The sequence below is a fragment of the Misgurnus anguillicaudatus genome, chromosome 23 (genome assembly GCF_027580225.2).
Source record: "Misgurnus anguillicaudatus chromosome 23, ASM2758022v2, whole genome shotgun sequence".
In the NCBI taxonomy this organism is placed as follows: Eukaryota; Metazoa; Chordata; class Actinopteri; order Cypriniformes; family Cobitidae; genus Misgurnus; species Misgurnus anguillicaudatus.
The window spans coordinates 16,443,471-16,467,961 of record NC_073359.2 but is presented as its reverse complement, the minus strand read 5'-3'; the positions used below and the strand labels follow the sequence as shown (position 1 = coordinate 16,467,961).

At 39.1% G+C, this 24,491-nt stretch overlaps 1 protein-coding gene across 1 annotated transcript; it reads right to left on the bottom strand.

Annotated features, from left to right (window-relative positions):
• Nucleotides 1-103: 103 nt before the first annotated feature.
• On the bottom strand, nt 104-24,490 carry chaf1a (chromatin assembly factor 1, subunit A (p150)). Its single transcript, XM_055217809.2, has 16 exons — nt 23,736-24,490; nt 22,786-22,836; nt 14,990-15,660; nt 14,830-14,880; nt 13,683-13,927; nt 13,546-13,606; nt 13,391-13,459; nt 11,412-11,626; nt 11,139-11,310; nt 8,898-8,978; nt 8,686-8,790; nt 8,364-8,610; nt 2,326-2,467; nt 1,820-2,120; nt 727-811; nt 104-649 (listed from the first exon to the last, which is right to left on the bottom strand). Exons 1-16 carry the CDS (start codon nt 23,788-23,790, stop codon nt 525-527), a joined length of 2,676 nt encoding a protein of 891 aa, XP_055073784.2. The 5' UTR covers nt 23,791-24,490; the 3' UTR covers nt 104-524.
• Nucleotide 24,491: the final 1 nt, after the last annotated feature.

Here is a 24,491-nt window from a genome sequence, read left to right as displayed (position 1 = left end):
TGTTTTTATACAAAGCCTTTTGGAAAAGGGAAAACTGAAGGGCTAAACAGAAAAGTCGAGAAAATGTAGGTTGAAATTAAAGGGCAGAAACAGAAACGGAATATAAAAGTGCAATATATTTTAATTGTCGATTTTTGAAAGAGATACACCACTTCAAGTATTCTGTGAAGAGAAAATTAATTTAAAACAATGGCACCGAGGCCAGCATACAGCAACAACCTCCTGACTGGAGCCAGAGCTGATGAATGTGTCAGCTTATGTACCAGCAGAGCATTTACACACTTTCAAAAATTATTAGGATCTATGAGAAGGGTGGTATGCCCTCCTTATTAGAGCAAACAAGATATAGTCTAGTCCGCTGACAGTGTGTACTGGTGAACTTTCATCTAACAGACCTCCAAACATACGGAGGAAAACAAGTGATTCATTCTGGGGACCTTAATACTGTGTTCCTTTGAATTGTAGATCAGATGTCAAGCCCCTGGTTGAAACGAGTGCAAACTCGACAGGACGCGTGGTTGATCTCAGGCAGTGGCTGGGGTTGGACAGGGAAGAGTAAGAGCAGCGGTTTCAGATGTGTTTGTGTCCATGGGCTCTGTGTTTACCTCGGTTTGTGCCAAGGACGTGTTGCCTTCCTGTTCAGAGGAAGCTGCGAGAAAATAATAAAATGTTACAATTAAGCTTTTTTTTAGAGCAAGCTGTTATGTTGGGGTGATGTTTACTTACCAGACTGTTCCCCAATGATGACACACTCATCATCGTCATCCTCCTCCGTGTCTGCTTGAAAGCCATCGGTCTCCATGGCTTCAGTCTGTTGAAACAAGAATGATCAGAAAACAATACAAACTGGGTTCCCGCATACTTTGGACCTTGTTTCAAAATGTAAGTTTTGCATTTGTGATGGCTATAATTTTTTACAAAGATCATCCTCAAAACAGCTAAATATTTTTGAGCATAAACTCAAGCTGTACAGATAGATTTTAGGTCCATCTACACTAAACTAAAACAGGGTCTGCAGCATTAGCAAAAGTCTCCAATTAGTGCGTATGCCAGGTGTAACCGTAGCTAAGGTAATGCGTTTTAAAGCAAAAACGCACTAATGTAAATGTAGTCTGGGATAAATCCAATTACACTGGTAATGCCTAAATTGATGGCGTAAAAACATATTAGTATTGGGCGATTTGCCCCATTTTGAGATCGTCCTATCGTCAGCCAGTGAGATCGCCGATACACGATACTATCAGGCTGCGGGGCAGTAGTTTACACATTTATTTACTTGTAAACTTTTTTACTTATTTATGACAAGTCACTTGGTTGGTGGACAAAAAGAAGCAAGGGCAACACTGTCATGACAGCAACCTTAAAACGAATGCCATTAATACATCCGCGTTATTAGGTCTAGGTGCTCTAAAATTTCCTGCGTGCCAGGAAGTGGGAACAACAAACTCGCTGGATTTAACCCTCTGTGCACCTAACAACATCTCCAGTGCAAGGTAATGTCAGAGCCGCGCGTATTACAAGTTCAGGTGCTAGAAGGAGTCCATGCCGCGCACATTCAAATCAGAGCAAGAGTCCAAGACGCGCACATTGAGTCTGCGTACGTGCGTGCACGCTCCCTTGCGCAAAGTGAAGCACAGAAAGCATCTCATGTGAGGAAAAGCACGGAATGCGCATGTAAACTATCGTCATAAAAGCCCGCCACTAGCGATATGTTTGACGATCGTCGATACACAATACTATCGTCTATCGGCACAACCCTAAAACATATCCTGCAAACATTCAATATCACAATATATGAAAAGTATTTAGTTTTCCACACCTGTTCCGATTCGCCACATTTCTTCATGTACTTTGTAATAGAGTGGCTGCTGGCACTCTTCCTCTTGTTGGAAGGTGTAGTGGAGGTGGACTGAGATGTAGGAGAGGTGGCCTGTGAGCCGGCGGGTTCGTCACGGGTGCTCTGCGCACCGGAGGTGAGGTAGGTCCACTGGCAGGGCACGGGCAGGGTGTCCTGAGAATAACGGGCCAGAACGTCGGCATGCACGTACCAGCAGCATCGTCTGTACGTGGAACGCTTTTCATACACGGCATTCCCCTTTATGAGACGTTTGACGTGAATTCTATTACCAGACAAAAAATAATTGCAGATGATGTCACTATTATAGCTATATTCCGACATGATATCAGAAACGTACTTTCCCTTGAGTACTTGGAACTGAAAGTCATTCACTATGAATCATCCAGTTTACATTTTCATCAAACACACAAAATTGTTCCAAAAGGAAATGCTTTTGTATTATACATGTGCTATGTTGTCTGGGTTACCTGGGTGGGATGTTGTCAGTGGAGGTTTGTGTACTTTCTGTTGGTGTTGATGTCTGCTGACGACAAAACTCTAGGAACTCACTGATGATGACCTTGCTGCTGTTTACATTTCCATGCAGCAATGGCAGCAGCTGTGATAACACTGAAGAATACAATAACATCACAAAATATTTTATATCACTGCCATGAGAAACAGCTGTAAAAGACTTAACCTCAACACAATACATTAATTTAAGCTGTAGTACCCGAAGTCCCAATTATTGTGAAAACAGCTAGTTGTCTAATCATAATACATCCTTGGGATACTAGTAATGTTTACATGTTTAAGTGACTATCTAATACACAATATGGTTAAATTTAGTAGCTACTATAAAAAGACATTTCTCTTTAGCCTTTAAACTTTACACAGAGCACAGATTTTTTTGTGTGACACAATGTTAAAAAACTAAAAGCATCACAACACTCTTTCAGACCAAGTGTATGAATGTGTACTTTACTATGCAACAAAGAAACTTTTCCCCCATATTGATAACATTTACTATAAGATTTTGGCCTTTTATTCAAAAGTGACAAAAAAAAGGAAAACAAAGATATTGATGAGGCAATCAACTAAGGTCTTGAAGATATACCTCAGCTACCTACCACCAAGTGTTTTACATCACCTGATCTAGGCTATATTCACAAAACAAAAACAACTTTTTTTTAGATTGCGATGTCTCCTTGTAAAGAAGCACAACAAGCCTGCGCACATACCTATTCGCACACAGTCAATGCGGTAAAAGCATAGAGCATTTTTGTTTAGACGGATGATAAAATAGGTTTATTACAACAAGTGACCATGGACTATAAAGCGCCATAATTTCGCACTCTGCAACTTGTTGCACAAACACACATACATTTCCTTTGGGGGCCCACAAAGGGATGCACCATTCACAAGGGGGGGCCACACTTCGACAGGGTACCCCCAGGATTGTCAAATCTAAATTCAAGGCTTTTTAAGACCTTTTTAATATCACTTCAAATGAAATTTAATACCTACATCGCACCCATTCGGGTAGAATAAATAAATAACGTTTTAAATAATGTAATATACCTCAAATAATTACTATTTACAAGTGATTGAACATTCATGACAACATGCCTCTGAAAGGCCCCAAATGGTCTAACCCTTATCGCTACGCAACAATCAAAACCAGCAATCAAATAGATTTAATATATTTAAATGTACATTTATACATTTATTGTAAATTTGAATATCAGGGATGGGCAACCGGAGAGCCAGAGGCCACATGCGGCCCTCCTCTTTATTTTGTGTAGCTTGCCACGTTTTAATATGACCATTATGTCGGAAAAGGTAATTTATGTTAAAACAATAATCTGCAAACCAAACAAAAACACAAATTTTTAGGTATTATTTAGGTGTTATTTTTTTGGCTGTTTAATTCAAGATAATAACAACATCTAATAACACTCATCAGTAATGCTCTGAACCAGAACAATACTGACAAACAAAATTAACCATATTATGGCAAATGAAACAAAAAACCCTTATTGGTATACTTAAACACAGCAACAAATTAAAATGTAATGCTATTTTGACTCTAAAAAGACAAGATATCTGTTCACTGCAACAGACAAAAAATTGGACACAAGCTCATATATAGATATTTCTGTTAATCTTTATACAGGACCATACTAAAGTTTTCTAATGCTAACTTAGTGTGACAATGTCAATATGTAGCCTATAGTATATATTGCAAGATATTATCTAATTAAACAGTAAACAAAATATATAGGCTAATAGCTTAAAAATCTGCGTTGTTGTTTGCAGCTTATTATTGCATGGATCACACAAGACTATTGTTTAACATATAAATTACCTTCTCCGACATGATGATCATATTAAAACGTGTCTTCTCTACCTAGATTTACTAGAGACATTGTGGAACAGAAGATTGTGTGTGTCACTGATTAAATCAAACAACCAATCACAGGTGCGAGAACACCCGTCATTGTCCCGGCCCTACAGTCCCAAGTCATCTTGATCGAGCAAGTGTGTGTTTTGCAGCTGCGAGCACATAGAGTCGAGCGAGTGTTCATCCCAGCCTTTGTTCGCATGACTGCGTTTGTGCGCTTTGAACAGGTGTGTGCTCTCGGGAGGACATTTTTCTGTGCGTGAATAGTGTTCTGTGAACACACGAGAATGCTTTCCCGTGCGCGAATAGTGTTCTGCGCGCTCGCCAAGATGCTTTTCACCACATGGATAGTGTTCTGCGCTCGCATCTGTTGCTCGCACATGGTTTTCGTGCACCTGAGTTTTCTGTCTGAATTAAAAGCATATAAATCTATTGATCATTTGAAAAACTAAGACATCTGTGAAAAAATCAAGACTTTGAAGTGAAATTTAAAACCTTTTTAGGCCTTTAAGACTTTTAAGACTCCGCAGGTACCCTGTTCGAAAAAGTTTGAAAACCACTGCTATAGACTGAATAAACATGTGTATAACGTCACCGCTATTGCAGATTTGCGTTAACATAGCTTACAAAAACAAGACCTTGTTATCAAAAATGTACACTTTTAAACCTATGACCCGTCTTCAAAAATGTGTGTATTCAGGAGCCCAAAACATAGAAGTGTTAATAAAGTATCAGACCCATAATACAGATGTAAATGAAGTTCAAAATTTTTTGTGTTCACAAATTTATGTTGTGACTGCAATTTAGGTGTGAATTTTCACAGATGATCTGCATCACTTTGTTAGACTACACAAGGTGTAAATAGGCCGTTTTGCATTGCTTTGCAAGTTAAGAATTGGCATTACCATGACTTCTTCACAATGTAAATGTAACACTTAGGGATGTCAATTTATGCAATTTCCTTCCCATATTCGATGATCATTTAAATTAAAGATCAATCAATCGAATAATCGTTAACAGTAATAGTGCAATAAGCCTTTACAGCAGTGGCATATAGCATAAAAGTAGAGGTCCACCAATATGGCTTTTTCTCTGGCCGATGCCGATATTTAGAAATCAGGGCAGCCGATGGCCGATATGTTTGGCCGATTTTCTATATGTACTAGGGATGCAGCGATTAACCGGTTTCACTATTAACCGCGCTTTAAAATGTCACGGTTAAGTAACCGTAAAGCCTTCGCTACACCGCGTGTTTTTGTTTCACGCACGCACACACAAACCAGATCCACGAACCACCAAGAGGCGCGTGCGTCATGTTGCACTGTATGACAAAGCTCCGCTTTCAAAAGAACATGTGCGCGTGAAGCGTCTCTTGGTTTTTCCGTGCATCTTGTTTGTATGTGTGTGGGTGTGTGCGCACGCACCTGCACGTGCACGTGAAAGAGCCACACAGCATTAAAAACCTCCTGCTCGCAGATCAAACCCGGGCGGGGCTCCTGGTGGTCTGGTAATTTCATTACGTTGAATTATTTTAACGCGTTAATGATTAATTAATGAATAGCACCAGTTAACACGTTAATCTTGCCACCCCTAATATTTATATTTGATTTTTGTGTAATATTAAGCTACACCTGTCAAAATGACTCTCAGTACCTGGTCCAGGATGACCCTGTGTTATTATTCGTTTTGAGAGGCTCTTATCATTTTTAATAACACTTCAAACAAAACAAAATAATATAACTTTATTCAGACCAAATGTAAAATTACATTTATTCAAAAGATCATTAAAATGAATAGCCTACAGGTTTCAAAGGCACCTATAGCCTACTGTTTAAGTCAAAGCCTGCTAGGTTATTATTATTATCATTTGTCCAAGAATTGTAGAAAAAATACACAAACTGAGAATACAGAAGAATTTAGCAATTGTTCAAAAATGTATTCATGTGATTTTATACATTAATGTTGTAAAATAAATGAATCCTTAATAACCGTAATAACCGTACAACCGTGGTTATTTATCAGACTATAACCGTACCATCAAAATCTATAATCGCTGCATCTCTAATATGTACATAATAATCAAAATGTTCTCATCATTAGCAGATATTTTAAATGTAAAAATGTCACTATTTAAGTCAAAGTATTTAAAAAAAATTATGCCTGGTCTTTCTGAAGAGTTTTACAACCTCCTCTGCACCATGCATTTATCAGACACAGATATTACCTGACACTCTGCCGTCATCATCTTTGATCAGTTTTTTTATTGCTTTGTAGGATAAAATCCTTATTTGGTAGACCTGATAAATTATTTATTCATCATAAAGTTAACATAGTAAATGTCTATGTTTTTTAGTTGAGACTGTTATTTAGGGCAAATCTTTCTAAACACATTTACATTCTCATTTCTGAGGCGCTATAAGTGGCTGATTGTGCTGACAGTGACGTCTTGTGAGTTTAGTGTTGGGACAGATCTGTTGTTTCAGCCGTTCATTCAAACGAATCCGTTCAAAGGAGTCAGTTCGCGAATCGGACGCGCTGTGTTTTCTAATCCAGGCTGAGCAGCGCAAAATTGTAAACAAAGTGTTACTGTAACAACATGAAAAACAATTCCTCTGTGGATATGATTTGGTCTTCCGACCTTTCGCCATCAAGTCAGTTTTGTTTTGAGTAATAAAAGCAGGGAGACAGAAAGCGTGGGTGCGCGGCTCTTCTCTCTCTCTGTCACGCAAACAAAACATGAAATGAGCCTAATCTTTGCACGGACAGTGCACCGTGAGACATAAGCCCGTTGCGCTGTTGTACTGGCTGCTTAATTCGCGCAATCCCTCCATCGTTTACTAAAGCTGTTTGTGAATAAGGCATGGCTGCACACACATGGGACGGGAGCGATCTGCTTGCAGCAAGAGGCAGCGTCACGAGTTCTACAACAGCGCTTAGGTGCCCGCAGATGCGCCTGCCTATTAATCGGCCTAATTTTGCAGCAAAATCGGCCAAAGGCGATTTTTTAAAATATGCCAAAAATCGGTCGACCTCTACATAAAAGTGTGACATAAAAGTGTGCATAAAAATGGCAGCTTCCTCATGCGAATTAAAATATTTTATTTTATCTAAATAACATGCTAGTGGGATTGTAAAATGAGTCAATGTAGTTGGTGATTTGATAAAAAATCATCAATTTAATCTTGTAATGAAATATAATGACTAATAAACACTTTAAATTTAAATTACTCCGCCTCATAACAGGCACTCAGGCCATCAGACCGTCTCAGACCCACTGGGAATGCCATTTTGTTGCGTTAGCAGCTAGCCTCGTCTCGAATGAGGTTAAAAAGCCCAGGTGTGTGTTTGACATTGAGTATCGTTTGTGATCATGGGTAGTTTAACTTCTGCACACTTGTTTACTTTTTTCACATGCTGTGTATGTGCTTTGCCAGGCACCGCACACATGTGCTTGCTTTTTCGACAAGCGTTAAGTTTTATTGATTTAATTCTTATCGACAATTAATTGAAGATCGATTCATTGACAACATCCCTAGTAACAATTGTGTGACTTGTAGCGGAAATTAAGGGTAAAAATAAATTGAATAAGATTCAAATGACACTTTAACAAATTAAGGCATACTATTTTGTGCAAATGCAAAACATAAGGTCCCAAATGTATCTATAAAAATTCTTAATTCCATGTAAAGTGAGATATTAAATGTGTTCAGAGTTTGTCACACCAGAGAAAAATGTTTTAATAACCACACAACAAAATCTGAATGAGAAAAAAACAATAGGTTATCAAAATCTTGGAAAAATAGGCAACATTCTCTGCTCTCAAGCCGTGGCGGCATGTCTGCTGAGCTGAAACCACACCCACACACAGAAAAGCTGCCGTTACTCTCAACATTCAAATATCAAATGGATGCTCGCAATTGTGTTAGGGGGAGAGCCATGTGCGGCAGCTCAAGTGCGTCATCGAGCCACTGCTTTAAGCCTGACAATCCCATTCGATATATCTTCCAGCCCTACGTAGTCTTTGTAGCGTGTTTCAGCAATACATTTCTAACAGTTATAATGTGTTTAAAAACATTTTTCAAGATTGGCTTTAAGCATCAATGTGTCACATGCTGTACTCACATTTCTCATTCCTCTGTTGGCGTGAGAGGTCCTGTTCGGGGGTGCTGGCCTCATCTTTCGGTAAAGGCTCCAACATGCAAATAGCATACGGCTTCAGGAAATCTGGAGTAGGCGTCTCCCCTTCCCAAAAGCAGCCTCGCACCACCGCCTCCAATACCCTCACCTTCCCTTTAGACATCAGCTCGTTCTCCCACTCACGAGCTTTCATCTTCTGACGCACCTTCAGTTTTTCTGGGTCTCCACCATCCTGCAGGAGCAGACCATTATTATCATGATTGCGAATCGATTTAAGTACAAATTGAAAGAGTGATGTTTGACGTACCTCATCTTCCTCAAGTGCTCCTTCCCCTTCTGAGAGATAACCGTGGGGTACAAAGAACCCATCATCATCATCGTCATCATCTCCTCCTCCTTCATCATCATCATCCTAACATTAAAAGCAATATTTAAACTCACTATAAAAGTTTAAATTCCTAATAGAAAGGTTTTTTTTGATTGTGACAACTGAGAACAGTGATAACAGATTTTGCTTACCCCCTCACTGTGAGAAAGAGACTCTCCTGGCTCCTCTTCCTCCCACTCTTCATCACTGTCTACCTCATAATCTAGCAGATCCTGGTCACAGAAAAACAGTTTTACATAACTATAATCTCTGCACGATCATGAAATGTTTACAATTTTATTCCACAATTATTGTAACATCATTAAATTTGTTACTAAACAAACGTTTTTGCACTAAATTTTACACTCTTGCATTTTTTGCTGTATTGCATTATTTCATTCTTACAGAGCAAAAATGAAAGCACAGCTTAATTCTTAAAATCATACTGCAGATTTCCAGCCAACATCTAGAGAAACAATGTCATCAATTTCAATACAGATAAGCTTGAAGCGCAGATTTTTTTTGCCTTAATTTCAGTTTTATGTTTTGTAATTGCATCTTGACTCCCGAAATAAAAAATGAAATAACTGAGATAGGTCAAATGTAGGGCTGGGAAAAAAAATCGATTTGATTTTAAAATCGAGTTGGTAGGTCAAATCGATTCATATTTTCAAAAAATCGATTTCTTTAGATTTTTTTCTTCCCCTCTGAAGTATAGCGCAGTACATACAGTGTTTCCCATAGGCTCTACTGGGCATTGCGCCCAGATAAACTGCGACCCGCCCAGGAAAAAAAATCACTTTAAGGATTTCCGAATTTTCTGAACTCGACTGGATGACCCGTGTTTTGTTGAGAGAGCCCGTGAAGATGCACGCGTCATAAACTCATCATCCAGCGCATCATAAACTCATCATTCAGCGCGGCACACTGGATCAACTGCAGCACATACTGAGGTAACTGAGCAGCCAGGGAACTACACTCCGACCAAAATGGTCGCATATGCTTATGTGCATATGCGTTTATAGAATCCAAGTTGGCTTCATTTTGCGTGCAAGCACGTTGTGTCTCTCCCGTTCAGTGTGCGTTCACGTGCTCTTTGTTTCTCAATGAATTGGGTGCGACGCGAAGCAAGCTCAGTGTCACATTGTATTCATGTTTCTGAACTTGAGCAGAGTTTTACCATTAGAGGTATTTCTTCACTGAGAGGACCCGTACGGTTCCGGGTTTATATTTGAAATGGTCAGTCTGGTCCAGGTCGGTCCTAGTTTATTACTTTGGGTCCCAAGTACGATTAATATTGTGTGTGAAACCAGAGTCGATCGGAGAACGGCCGTGAGCGCTACCGCGCTAAAGCTCAAGTGCAGTTTCAGCTTGCCTCCGGTTTCTATGGTGATAACAACTGGCTCTTGTTGCGGCCACGCGCTGCATTTTCTTTATCCCATTTTTTAATAATCTTACTATTAATGGACCATATCTTTTCTAAAATCTAAAAAGTTTGCACAAAGATTGTAGCAAAAAGCAGTGCTAATATCAAGCCCATTGCACTGAACGAGCAAAGCTCAAGCTGATTCAGGATATAAAAAACGCAAAGCTGTAATGTAAAGCCTGTCATCGGGACAGCAAGTACACTTTTAAATCTGAAATAATGAGTGGATTAAGCTTTTTTAATCGGCAAAAGAGAAATAGAAAGCAGGAGCAGTAAAAGTGTATCTAATAGAAATTATTACCATTATAACATCAGTCACATTTATAATCTATAAACCTGCACTGTCTATTAATATACTGTACATAGTATTGTATTATATTGAGTTTGATAAAAGGAGTCATCAAATTGCTTCATATATCAGTGCAAAAACATTAAGTGTTTTGTGGTGCTTTGACAAACAGTGTCAGCTTTATTTATGGCAAAGAAAGTTTGGGGTGGTTAGATTAATGAAATATAATGTGAAATTAATATTAATGTTCAATAATTCAAAGTATTGTGTTGTGTCACACATTATTAGTTCTGTGTCACATGTATAGTAGACCATTTTTTGTCGGTGAATTATAATGATTGCCCTTTTCACCAGCTACCACCACAAGTAAATTTCAGATCTGTGGGAAACACTGACATACATTTTGCATTTGCCAAATCTTCCTTCCTAACCCTTCCTCCAATTTTTTGTTGATGCATTTTAACTAAATACAATAAATATATATTTAAAAAATATATACAGTTTGCAATTATTTTGTTTTAAATGGGGGCGGGGAAAAAATCGATTCGAATCGTAAATCGAGTTTTTTATAAAAAAAATCTCAGATTTTTTTATGGGGACGAATCGCCCAGCCCTAGTCGAATGTATTTCATATTTAAATGACAAGTGCCTTAAAGTATAAATACATCTGTCATTTACCTTGTCCTGTCTCAGTGGGCAGCGTGGAGAGATGTGTGTGCTTTTTTTGCTACATGTGCCCCAGTAAGCTGGGCGATAGTTGTCATGGAAGTGCAGGAGTTTCATGCGGCCATATCTGCGACGGTCTGGGACTCCATCTGCCTTTAGGCTTTCAGTTACGACCATACAATCTCTATTGACAGAGAACATAAACAAACATTGTTAACAAAAGACATCCAACATCACACAAAGACATTTCTAGCCAGCAGGCAGTAAAACTCCTTGTGGCCTTACATTGCATTGATGCGACTGGGCCTGGTTGGACCTGATCTGCGAGGTTTATGACTTGTCCAATCCTTCAGTCCATTTAGAGTACTGTCTGGCTGGGCAAGATAATGGTCCAGCTCCTCTAGAACAGAGTCCTCACACTGTACTCGAGTCAGTGGTGCCAAAAACATGTGTGCTTTAATCTCAAAAGGAGCAAACTTCCCACAGGCAGATGCAAGAGTCTGTAGCAAAAAAACAACAACACGTTTGTAGACATCAAATAAAAAACAGCAATTTACAGTTGCATATACAAAGAGTTTCAGAGTATGTTCAATCAAGTTGCAAAAAGAAAATAACATTTGCTAAACACAGGCTTTAATTGTTTTTACAGTAAAACCGAACCAGGCATCAGCATGAATGCTCAAGTACTGTGAGATAACAGTGATGATCGGTTATTGAAATGATTGAGTTGGTTTGAATTTTTTTCTTATTTCTAGGTAAAGTGTTAGTTCACCACAAATTTACGATTTTATTATAAATCACTCCTGTGTCGTGCTAAACCACCAAGTCCTCAGATTTTCTTCAAAACACATTTTTTGTTATTTTTTAAAAGAAAATCAGGAGGCTTGTGACTGTCCCATAGACTTCAGTTTCATTTTCCCAATCAAGGCCAAAAAGAATGAAAGGCATCACCAAAAAGGTCCATGCTCCATCAGTAGTTGATAGGTTGATGATAATATTATAAAGTGAAAAGATGACAAACAAACAATACAAACAATTTTATTCAACAATTTGTCTCCTTCGTGGTCCATTAGTGCGCATTTAGGAGCAGACTACGGCGCATGCTGCTGATGTCACCTGCTAACGTAGTTGCCAGCGTACAGACACAGAATACGCTGGCAAGCAATTTGTACATTTATAAGGGCTGTTGAAGTATTGTTTACAATGTTTGCATAATGCCTTAAATAAAAAAGGGTAAAAACATTAGAAACTACATCAGCAGGTCACGTCAGCAGCTGTAGGTTATCTGTAGCCTGTAGGTAGCTCTGCGTAGCCTGACGTGCACCTTCACAAGATTTTAACAGGGCATCAGTTTTATGCGGACCGCAAGCGCTGTGATTGGTCCACTACCCTTCTATCAGGTAAAAAAAATGCTTCTTAGGTATTTCCATTTGCAACGGTGAGAACAAAGATTGGCCAAGTTGAGGAGTGATCTAGTTTAAACTGCAACAAAAGCCACTGGCTATTTACTTCAATCACTGCTGGTCTTCTCAAAACATACACAACAGGCTGCTGCTTCTTCGTTTGTGGGTTAAAGGGATAGTTCGGCCATAATGATATTAAACCCATGATTTACATGGGTATTTTTCTTAGTGACGTATGACAAACTTGGAGGGCGGGGGCACAACGCAGCACCACAGAACTCTCTGTAAACTGCGGACACTCTCATCTTGAATGCAGATGCAACCAAGATGGCGGCGTTACCAGAAGCTAGTTATTTTTATTTATAAAGTTTTAAATATGGATATTTCTACAACAACACAGCGCGGATTACCCTCAGAAGGCCTTTGTTTATCATCGTGGAGCCGTTTGAATTTATTTTGTGAAGAATGGATGCACATTTTTTGGACTTGAAGGAGAGTTCCTTTACATTTGATTTACTGAAAGATCTAAAACATTTTCTAAAATAACTGAAAATGTGTTCGTCTGACATATTTATTTCGAAAGGCTTGAGGGTGAGCTATTGGCCGAACTATCCCTTTAACTGAGCAAGCTGCTGCTTCTTTGGTGGTTGAGCTGCTACTGTGGTTACACACAAAGAAACTGCCTACCAGCGGTCTGCGCATGTGTAATGAGCATCTATAATGAGCCCTTTACGAGGTATCTTGAGGTTAGCATTGTGCAAGCATGGAAGGGGCACAGAAAGAAAATGGCAGCAAAAGCACTTTTGAGTACTTGAAATAAAATAACAAAAACGCTAATCTATACTGATTAATATCTTTTACCTTTGGTGCCAGCTGGGTCTTGGGCTTCTGTAGAAACCGGGTAATCTCAGCCTTTTCAGCTTTGAGTCGCTAAAGAGATATACAACATGCCAGACAATGAAGACTTGCACACCTCAACTAACCATCATATTCACGATTACACAAGCAACACATACATCTTTCTCTTCCTTCAACCGTTTTTCCTCTTCTTTCTTCCTTTTCTCTTCCAGTTTAGCCCTAAAGAACATAAATTACATCAGGAATGGGCATATTTTTTATGCAGGCGTTATTACAGTAATGCTGGAGCACTTACTCAATTTTCATTTGCCGCTGCTCTTCTTTAGCTCGCTGTTTTTCCACCTTCTCTTTCTCCTCTCTCTCTTTTTTCTCCCGCCGCTCCTTTTCCTCTTTCTCCTTCTTTTCTTTCTTCTCCCTCTCCTTCTCTTCCTTCAGCTTGCGGGCCTCCTCTCTTTTCTTCTCCTTGGCAGCTTTGGCCTCCTGTTTCTGCCGCTCTTTCTCATCTCTGAGGCGTTGTCTCTCCTCTTGTTCTTGGACACTCTAGAAGGACAAGAGGACATTTACTTATTTTCTTTAAAAAATTTAACCTAAATCTATAAAGCAAACCATGCAGCAACTACTTGCTTCTGTCAATTTCTATAATTTAATTTCAATTCTTATGGTAGGGTTCTGGGAATTTTGGAAACTTTCCATTGAAAATTACATAGAAATATATGTGAATTGTAATAAGCGGATGAGGATGAGTCTTATGTAGAGTAAGCTTACTTTTGTTTTCAATTTTTCAACCCTAGCTGATGGTATGCGTAGGCATTCACTTAGGGCGCACTCACATTATCCAAACCAAACCAAGCCCCAGCGCGATTGTCACCCCTCCCTTCTCCCCCATGGTGCACGCACTCACACTGTACTTTTTATCAATCCGAGTCTGGGCGCGCTTTCGTCATTAAGATGCATTTGTTTTGAAAAAAGCAGGAAGTAAAGCTCTCCCTTAACACTGGAACCCACCGTAATGATAAGTCTGTGTTTTTTACCCGAAGTCGTTTGGTGCGCGATTACAGACAGCCCTCTCACATGTCATCATATTGCTTAGTTGATCTGTCACGTGTGCAGCTCGGACATTCACGTAACCCCGCTGGCCGCATCAAAAGGTTTTTACGGCGGCAGATGAAGGTGAGTGGTCATGCAGCTGACGTCTTCACCTTTTGAATCGCGCTCAGGCGCTCACACCACAGCCTTCCACGCCTGAGCCCAAGTGAACCGCGCTCCGGCCCACCTCTGCAACCTGGCCGTGGCGCGATTAACCAATTCGCGCCCGGGCGCGGAACAGAGCGATCACACTTGTCAAACAAACCAGGCTTTGGGGGTCAAACGCGCCCGAGCGTGGTTTGGTTTGGATAGTGTGAGTGCGCCCTTAAGTATCAAGCTAAAAAATTTCACTTTACCTTAAGAGATCGCCTCTTCGCTTTATTTTCTGCTGCATTTGTCCGTGGGACCTGAATAAAGAAGAGGATTCACTCAATGTGTTGATTTTTAAAAGGTAAAACGACCCATGGGATATGTGATAGACACAAACAATACAGATACACTTAATTCTGCACTTACTGAGGCAGGGGTGCTGGGTGCACTTTTGCTGGGCTCTGGTGAGCTCACTTCGACTGCTGAAAGGGAGCTGGTGGACCCGGCCGAAAGTGCAGATTCATTTCCGTGGCTGACATCAATCTCCTGTTGCTCTTCTTCCTCAGTGTCCTGTTGCTCTTCTTCCTCAGTGTCCTGTTGCTCTTCTTCCTCAGTGTCCTGTTGCTCTTCTTCCTCAGTCTCAGACTCCTGTGTGATGTCCAGCATTGGAAGGGTCTCTCCCTCCATCTCCTCATCAGTCCCCTTCTCTTCTTCTCTAAGGGTTTTGGTGGGTTCTGTGGATTGTGGTGCATCTTTTGTGGTCTTTGTTGTTTCTTCAGTAATGGGGCAGGTGGCAGCAACTGGAGGGGCAGGTTGGTGTTTGGCAGCATCAGTGGAATTGTCATCTGTGAGATCAATGGTGACTGCAGGGGTAGAGCCGGCTGGAGAACGCTTCCGTCGACTCATGAAGGAGTCAAGAGGGCCGCGGCCATTTACAAGAGCTGGGCCGCGGCGCAGCGGCAAGGTGGAGGGTTCGACTTCGTTTTCTCCATCGGAGGCACTAGGTTCAGAGCATTTGGGAGTAACTGGACCTTTGCTTTTTTTGGGCTCACTGCATTCCTTGAGTTCTGGGTTGAGCCTTTTGAAAGGAAGACGTGCTGGGGGAAAGACAATAATTATTAGTAATAATCAAAACAAAAAGCAAATAAACATCAGGTGTTATTTAAGGCATGTATTAAGGCTAAATGAGGCAATTTGAAAAAAGGCTATTACTTAAGATTTAAGGTGTAATTAAAGGATCCTCATGTTACATTCAAATCCACATAACTCATTATGTACACATCATGGGAATAAATGGAAAACTCTCTTTATATTGTAAACAAAGCAAAAGTCACAACTTAATCCTTAAAGGAGGGGGTTAATGTTATTTCATGCATTCTGACTTATTTACACAGTTTAAGAGTTGTTATACTTATGCTAAACAAATGTAAAGTGTCAAAAAGCAGTTGAGCATGTGATGGCAGGGTATCTGCACATTTTTTAACAGCAAATTTAATGACTTTTAAGACCTTTTTAAGTCCTCTAAAATAAAAATGTAAGACTTTATCATAAAAAACAGGAAAATGTTCAGCGCGACACGACACAGAATTTTGTGTTGAAGCATAGCACGGCACAGCTCGCCTGAGCCACAGTCAAGACACATCACAGGGAAACAACAACTTTTATACTAAGTGCTAATTCACCTAACAATTCTGACATGGTTGACTGTGTATGTAAAAATCTGCCTTTAAGGTACTTGATAATTTATAAATTCTGGCCCCTCTTAGCATTTTAAAAAAGACATGGAGGACAGCCCAGAACATTACAAAATAAGGGTGTGACGGATCACAAAACTCATGGTTCAGATCAGAATAAAAGGTTTTTAGAGCTACAGAAGGGATTTTCTCTTTGTCTTAGGTTGTTTGATTAACATTAATGACACAGACTTAAGTAGGTTAATTGAGTTATATTGTATTTTAACACAATTTAATTATATTTTTACATATAATCTGTTTTGTTGTCGGACATGGATATTAGTGCTCTCAAGTTTTACCAAAAGTTTGGAGTGAGATTTCAGGAGAGGGGTATTTGTGACCCCTCGGCCCCACCCAAGTTTTTGCTAACTGTTTAATTATACCTAATGTTTAGTAAACAAACCGTTAATGGGCCCCATTGAATTTCATATTATACTTTATCCTACTATGGAATAAGGGTGTCACGATTTCGATTTTAAATCGAAATCGATCGAAATTAAGTCACAGCTTCGAACTTCGAATTAAAATATGGGATCGTCGATGCTGCCACGCCCCCATTTCACGTCCGGTCGGCTTGCCAAGCGAGGAAAAAACTCTCAGAGATGCCTTTAAAAACATCTGTCCAGCGGAACGCGATCATATTTTAAACACGAGGGATGCTACAACTCCTTGAAATGCATATCATAAACAGGATTACCAGTGATCTGACTTTGGACAGAGTGCAGCTCTCTGCACGTGCGCGATAGTGAGGGAGGCGCAAAGATGCAGCGGGTTATATTTTAAACAAAAGGATAGGTTGCCTCAGCTTGCATGAAACGCATAAAACTGAACAAATACATAAGGATTACTACTTTAGTTTATGTTCGGACAGATGCGAGCACGTGCACGTCAGACAGAGAGAAGCGCAGCTGCTTATTATGCTGGATTTATATCAGATGCTAAGAGTCCAAGACACGCGCATTAAGTCCATCTCCATTAAGTCCATGTTAGAGATGTGCGGATGGACTATTATTTCATCTGCAACCGCATAACAAAACTCATCATCCGTCCACCATCCATGCGCACCAACGTTTCTGACCAGTTTTCAAAACTGCACCCGCCGCCATCCGCTGCCTGGGCAATGCAAGGCGCTGCTGATGACAGCCGCGAGACTAAAAAGCTCTTGAATATCAGCAGTGAACTCCGTCTTCGATCGGCGCACAGGGACAAAAATAAATAAATAAATAGCCTAAATTAAACGCACGAATTACATAGCCTGCACTGGTTTCATCCTGATTTACCACGTTGTAAAACTTATTCCAGGCAACCCTTTCTGACATTCTATTTCCTTTGTATTTAATTCTCATTTTTTGAGTTTGCCACGTTCCTCCTTCGCCAGCGTTGATAAGAGCTGTGTCAAAATGCGTCCTCACTTCTCCGTGCTGTTAATGATAGAACGAATGTATCCTTAACAGCCGAGGATATCCCAAACAATTAAAAGCTTTATTAAATAAAACTGTGTATTTATTAGAAAACTTTTTCTTGTCACTGTTTTAGTATTATAAGTTATGTTTTGTGTTAATATTATTCTGTTTATGTTGCGTATATTTCTAGGTTGATATGCTGTTGTATAGATTAATCTACATCAATGTGTCATATGTTCTAAAATAAATTAATATTTTTCTGATTACATATTTATTTTAATAAGTCAGAAATGTCTCCGCTGTTTTCTGCTGACAGGTGCGGTGGGCGCTACTGGGGGCGTGTGCAGCAGGTGACGCAAATTAGGGTCCTCAGAAGGCTAGACCGTCTCATTTCAGTGCTTCTTTACTCTTTGTTTCAGTTCTCTTTTGAACTTCTGAGGCTGCCACTATGAAAGACAGATATGTCGCATGCTTAGAAGGACAGAGCTAATAACAAGCAGTCGATCCGGCACCCGCCCGAATTTCATTAAAATATTATTTTTCGTCACGTCATCCGCCCGATCCATGTAACTGCCAACCGCGCATAGTCCATGTGCGTGCAAGAAGGAATCCTCTCTCTACAAGCTCTCGCGTTAAGTGAAGCCCACAAACCCCCATGCGAGTTGTGCAATGTGCATGTTAATGTTAAAGTATTATAATAATAATAATAAATAATGGCATATCATTTTTGTCTAAATTATATGCCATATAAAAAATATGTAAAAATCGAGAATCGGATCGAATCGTGACCTTAGAATCGAAAATGTAATCGAATCGAGGATTTGGAGAATCGTGACACCCCTACTATGGAAGTGAATGGGGCTCATTAAAGGTTTGATTACAAACATTCCTAAAAATATCTTCCTTTGTGTTTTTTAGAACAAAAATTTTTATACAGGTTTGTAAAAACGTGAGAGTGAGAAAATTATGACAGTATTGTTATTTTTGGTTGAACTATCCCTTTAAAGTGCCCTATTTTCACAAAATAGTTTTGTACATAATACAAAGTTTCTACTTTAGTACTTAAGATAATCTTAAAAACATCTAAGTGTCGTTATCAGTGTTATTTTGAGATTACATTAATATGAACTGAAATGCATTTAACATATCTCGTATTACAAAAATGTACCACTTGAAGTTAAAGTGTACTCATCTTTCATACAAAGATGGGTTCAAATTTATTTCAAGTGGTACCTAAATACATTTTTAAATTACATTTTAGCATATTTCATATTAATGTACTAAAGAACAAAAAAATGTAGGCTATATTAAGTACAACATTAGTACATGAAAATAGAGCACTTTAAGTGGATTATAGAATTGTACTCTTTTAACTTAAGCTTACTGTACACATACAGTATTGCAGAACATTTAATGATGAAAGGGCAATAATAATGAAATGCATCTCAATTACATTTTATATATTTCAGGAAGCCTCTAGTACTTTTCTTAATTTCAGGTAACTAAAGCTTCTGGTTGCAAAGCTGTTGGAGTTTTTGACTGAATCAATAATAATTTAGCGCGAATTTGGCTTTATTCCCCAATATTAGCTTTCATTGTCTTTGATCAAAGGCAAGGATTTCGTCCAGGAATCGTAAAATCAAAATGCTTAAAAAGTGGGTTATATCTACCGCATTCATCGGATCTTGCTCATCCAACTTCCACTCCGTTAAATCCATGTTAGTAATGAACGTGCTAGCAGCGGGATAACATCACCAGAAACAACTTCTCGTTTATGTTTGATTGCCTGATAGGATGCATTGTGTGAACGACTTCATTAGGCACTGCAAAAAAAACAAGTGGATGACATCAGAGTAACGCGAGAGCGATTTGAAATCAGCCTCCTTCGCAAGATTTCTCGCGGTACCCTGATGTCATCTGCGTGTCGGTTTTGTGGCGCTCGAAGGAAGCAGCTAAACTCGACAGAACTGCCATGCGCCTCGTCCATTTATTGAATATAGCAGGACAATTTATCTCTTACTTCTCAGCGTGATAAATACAAGGTGTGGCCTGTGAGTGTCTGAACTGACTGAAATGCGTCTGTCTCACGGTCAATGCGAGCCTGTGTATATAAATAGGGTTACTGACTAAAAAATAGTGACTAAACACGACCCAATAAGTTAACACGACCCTCGTGTTTAATCCAACTACGTTACTTACAGTGGTGTAGTCTAGATTTTTGTAGTGAGTATACTGTGATTTTTCCCTCTCACCCTTATGCTCACTCGTCCCAGCGTGACACCCCATAAGCACCACCACACTTACAGATGCATACAGTATGGATCTTCATGTAATCGAGAGCATTCTGAAAGTGTACTCATAAACACATAAACTGAATGTGTTATCAACATATCAGTTTATTATAAGAAAAAAAAGACTTTAACAGTCAATGGGTTTACAGCTGGGGAAACTGGATGGATTTTTAAACTGGTTTAGTGTTAATCAACATCTAACTCAGGGCCAAAAGTTACTCAACTGTTAATTAAAATTAAATAAACTGTTTCCAATCTTCAATCCGTGGCTAACACATGCATTGAAGGAGAAAAAAATATCCACTCTTTCAATAGCTATTATCTGACAACTATTGATAACATTACCATGTGTAATTTAATGGTGTAAATGTTTTTAATTAATACACATTTAAGATGACCATGAATTAACTCTAATTTGCATAGTCATTGAAATAAAAGCTTATTTTATGCATATAATACAAGCAGTGTCTAAAAATGAAAATAGGCTTTTACTTAATTATTATTACAAGACCATCGTGTAGCCTAATATTAGACACCCAAACCAAAGTGAAGAAAATTATCTTTAATTTGCAAGTCTGAACTGAACATCAACGCAGACATGATTTTCCTCACAAAAGTTTAAGATCATATACATCTTGAACGTAGATATATAAATTAACACAGAGAAGGAAATTTTAACACTATGAAGCACAAGCAAACATGCTGAAAGTTAAAACAATCAGGATATAATTACGGGCTTATTTTATTGCATTTGGAGCCTTACCTCCAGATAAACTAATAAACTGGACCGATGTTTTAAATGTTGTTTACTCACATGTGCGTTGTGAACTCTCCGGATTTTATATTGCAGCAGCTCGTTCACTTCACATGGATTGTTTGTTTACAGTGTCGCGTGAGCAGCTACACTGCAGGTTCGACTTCATTTGGCGCTAAGCAGACCCTTTGGTGATGTCAAAGTACTGCGAGAGCGATTCAAAGCAGATTTCTCCATGTGATAAATGCAATCGCTCTCACGGTACTTTGCTGTCACTCGACTGTGGGTTCTTCTGGTACCACACCAGTCTGCTCCCCAGTCACTTTCGCGCCGCTATGGTAATTTGATTTCATACGCGAATCGGATCGCGCAGTTCGGCAGGAATTCAAACACACCAAATAGATAGCCTAATATATATGCAGTTCAACCCGCTAAAATAGCAAGTGTAGCATGCTGGTCAGTCCTTTTCCATCTGAATTATGACTAAAAGTTTGAAATGTCAGAAAACCATGCTGTTACGCATCCTCAAGCTATTTTTAGTGGGTATACGGAAATCCTTGACAATTTCTAGTGGGTATACGGCGTATACCTGCGTATCACGTAGACTACACCACTGGTTACTTACTGCTTAAATCCTGATTTATAGCTAAACGCTTCTGACAATATCACCACATATTTACATTTAAGAGCTGATATAACATTACGAGGTGATTTTGGCTACATTACCTGTGTGTCTCATGCAGTGCAGAGCTTTACCGTTGCTCTTCTCGTCTTGTTGTGTTATAAGCGCTTTTAAAAGTAAAAGTATTATTGTAGATCGCGTATATATAAAATATGAGAGAATAAACACTTTTAATTCCTTCCCCCACGTGCCATGTGTGAGGTGGTGCTACACGACGCAGCATGAGAGAGAGAGAAGCACGCGCACATCATGAGAGAGGCGCCGCTGCGCTCGAAACAATTAATTAAGCCGTTTTAATACTAAAATATTACAATTATAATACTACAAATACATATAGAAAATCTATGAAATATAACAATGTATGGGAAACACTGGATGAAGAGTCTGACATGAAATTTAAGACCTTCTTAGTGGAAATTCCAGATTTTAAGACATTTTAAGACCTTAAAAATCGAAAATTTTATTTAAGACGTTTTAAGACTTTTTAAGGACCCGCGGGGACCCTGGATGGGAGTATTTCTGGGCCAAACTCATGCCTCCTCTTTCCTACAAGTTTCAGAAAGTTTTTTCGAACATGGGTACCCATGATTACGTATCAGTGTACGTATATATTCCTTTTATAGGCACTTCCTCCAAGAAAAGCATGCAAACACATCAATCACAGTTCCTTCGAGTAGAAGTCACAGGCATCACTGCATACCACAGCTATGTTTTATATCAAAATTCAACAATGGCAAAAAAGCAGCAGTGTGTTTTGGGATGTAAGGAAAAGAAAGCCTTTTTCAGCTTTCCAAGTAAGCCAGCCTTATGGAAACAATAGATATACTTAGTTTATCCGGGGTAGCAGTAGAGTTTTGCTTGTGTTTAATGCTGGATTTCGTTGAAAAGTCCCAACCAGGTCATGAGTCGCAGGCGTTAAGTAAAATTGCTTCAAATGTCTGTTATATTTGAAATCGGCACGTAAGTACATATAATGTAAATGACGCAAACATGTAGTGAATCATAAATTATCCAGAGATAGTAGTGGGATAATGTTTTGTGTGTGTTGCTTTTTCGAGACTCGCACCTCCCGCGGTACGTCTCGAGAGGGGTCGTGTTTTTGCGGAAACATTCGCTAGACCTGAATTTTCTTTTATAAATCTGATAAAAATAAAGATTCTACGGAGATTTGAAAAATGAATAGGTACTGAAGATTAACATGAGATGAGCAGAATTAGCATGTGTTATGGGAGCTTTAAAATAGTCTTAAGCCTCCCATTTGCTGTCACTTATATGAATTGGATGGACCAAAGTTTGGTTGGTGGATTGACTGTATATAAATTGTAATGTAATACCAAAAAACTTTTCTCAGTTGTTTACCTTGAACAAGTTTCTTGTTGGCATTATTAGCTTTGCCCAAACAATCCATGCCTGAAATATAGACAAAAGTATGCAGGTTAAGTCAAAATATGTTATGCTTGTACATACACGAAAAACAAATGAAACCATTCTGCCTTTTCAATTCCAATACACCATAAAAAAAAAAGGGTTTAGTAAACAGCACTCATTGCCAATCGACGTCTCACCATAACAAAGGTGATAACTACATCTGCAGGGTGCTAACCACTAGTTGACAGCTATAACTAAAACTGATGAGTTATTTACAAATAACTTTAAACTTAATAGTCCAAAATGCCCTTAAAATCTCTAGAGAAGAATACTATTTGAAAACCTTATATGTAACAGTGGATGCCAACTCGATGTATACTGTTTATACTCGCTCTCCCGCCTTTCATTGAATTATGGTTTGTAGGCCTTGGGCTAGTAAGACTTTGGCTAACTTACTGGTACCTGTGAATAAGGACCCACTAAGGTTACATACATTAGTGTAAAAACGAAAAACAAAGCTAGTTTAACACAATACAGTGCATATGGGGGTTACATGTCAACGTAAACAAAAGCTGCAAACATTATACGCGATTAGTCACAAACGTCATAGAAAAAAACGAATTTGTCAAAAAACAATCAGCGCCAATAGCTCGTCGGCTAACCGAACTTAGCATGCTAATTTAGATAATAAAACCACTGGATACCCAGTGCTATTTAGAAAGAAACTTTGAAAATAAGATAACTTGTTTTAAACTTAACTTAAGCTGTCTCAAGCTTTTTCGGAAAGGCTCTCAAATCAAAATGGAGTTTTACATTCAAACTAACGTTACTAATTTACTGAAAAGCTCCGTTAGCCAACATTAGACAAGTTCACTACACTTAATTTTAAACGTCAACATCAGCAATATTTTCACATTAAACGTCAAACATTTGTCTCAAACCTCTGCGTGGAGTGGAGGCAAAAGGCTCATCTGCCGCGAGCATCACCACCACCATCCGCGCGCCCTTCAACTCCTTGCGCTCGCGCCGTCCTCACTGGAAACTTGACGTTAAACGGAAGCGGTGGGGACTTGTTTGGACTCTTTACACAACTCCTGAAAGCTTGTCATCGATTCCACGTCTTCTTTAATCGTAACATTAACCTGTCAACTTCAAATTTAGTGTATTTTTATCACTTTTGGAGTCGTATATTCTGATTATTTTACTCAGTAATCAAGTTCCGTCGTTCCCCTCACATCCCCAGCCAGACTCCCTGGCGCTCCCCGCTCAGAATTGGCGGGAGCTGGTTGCGGGGATGGATTGCTGCTTGTGATTGGCTAACAGAGTACAACGTCGCAGTAACGAAAAGTCACGACATTGGTTGTTCCGCAAGCTCATACCTCGATACACACCCCTTTTGCACCGTCGAGAATGGTGATTGGTTAGTAAACGTGATTCCCTAATATGATTGGTCGAATGAACATACTAACTAAGTCAAAAAGTTATTCCACAGAATTGTTTTGTAACTTGACTGATGATTTAGGCGTTTTTATTATAAAAGATTTTAGTTAAATATAATTTTCAAGCCATGGAAAAAGCGTGACTAATTTAAATAAAGCCGTAGCAGTAATATAATGTGTCAAAAACACGAGAATGTTTAACGTTTATGTTTTGAATAAGATTTGCTGTACATGGACAAAAGTCCGTAGTACATTTAC

What these genes read in the sequence shown, in the direction of transcription:
- chaf1a (XM_055217809.2), bottom strand. Translation starts at nt 23,790, where the DNA reads ATGGTGGTGGTGATGCTCGCGGCAGATGAGCCTTTTGCCTCCACTCCA. An exon ending in CAGCGGCAAATGAAAATTGA is followed by an intron (nt 13,607 to 13,682) that starts GTAAGTGCTCCA and finishes TATGTTCTTTAG; the next exon opens with GGCTAAACTGGAAGAGAAAA. An exon ending in GAGCACTTGAGGAAGATGAG is followed by an intron (nt 8,611 to 8,685) that starts GTACGTCAAACA and finishes CTGCTCCTGCAG; the next exon opens with GATGGTGGAGACCCAGAAAA.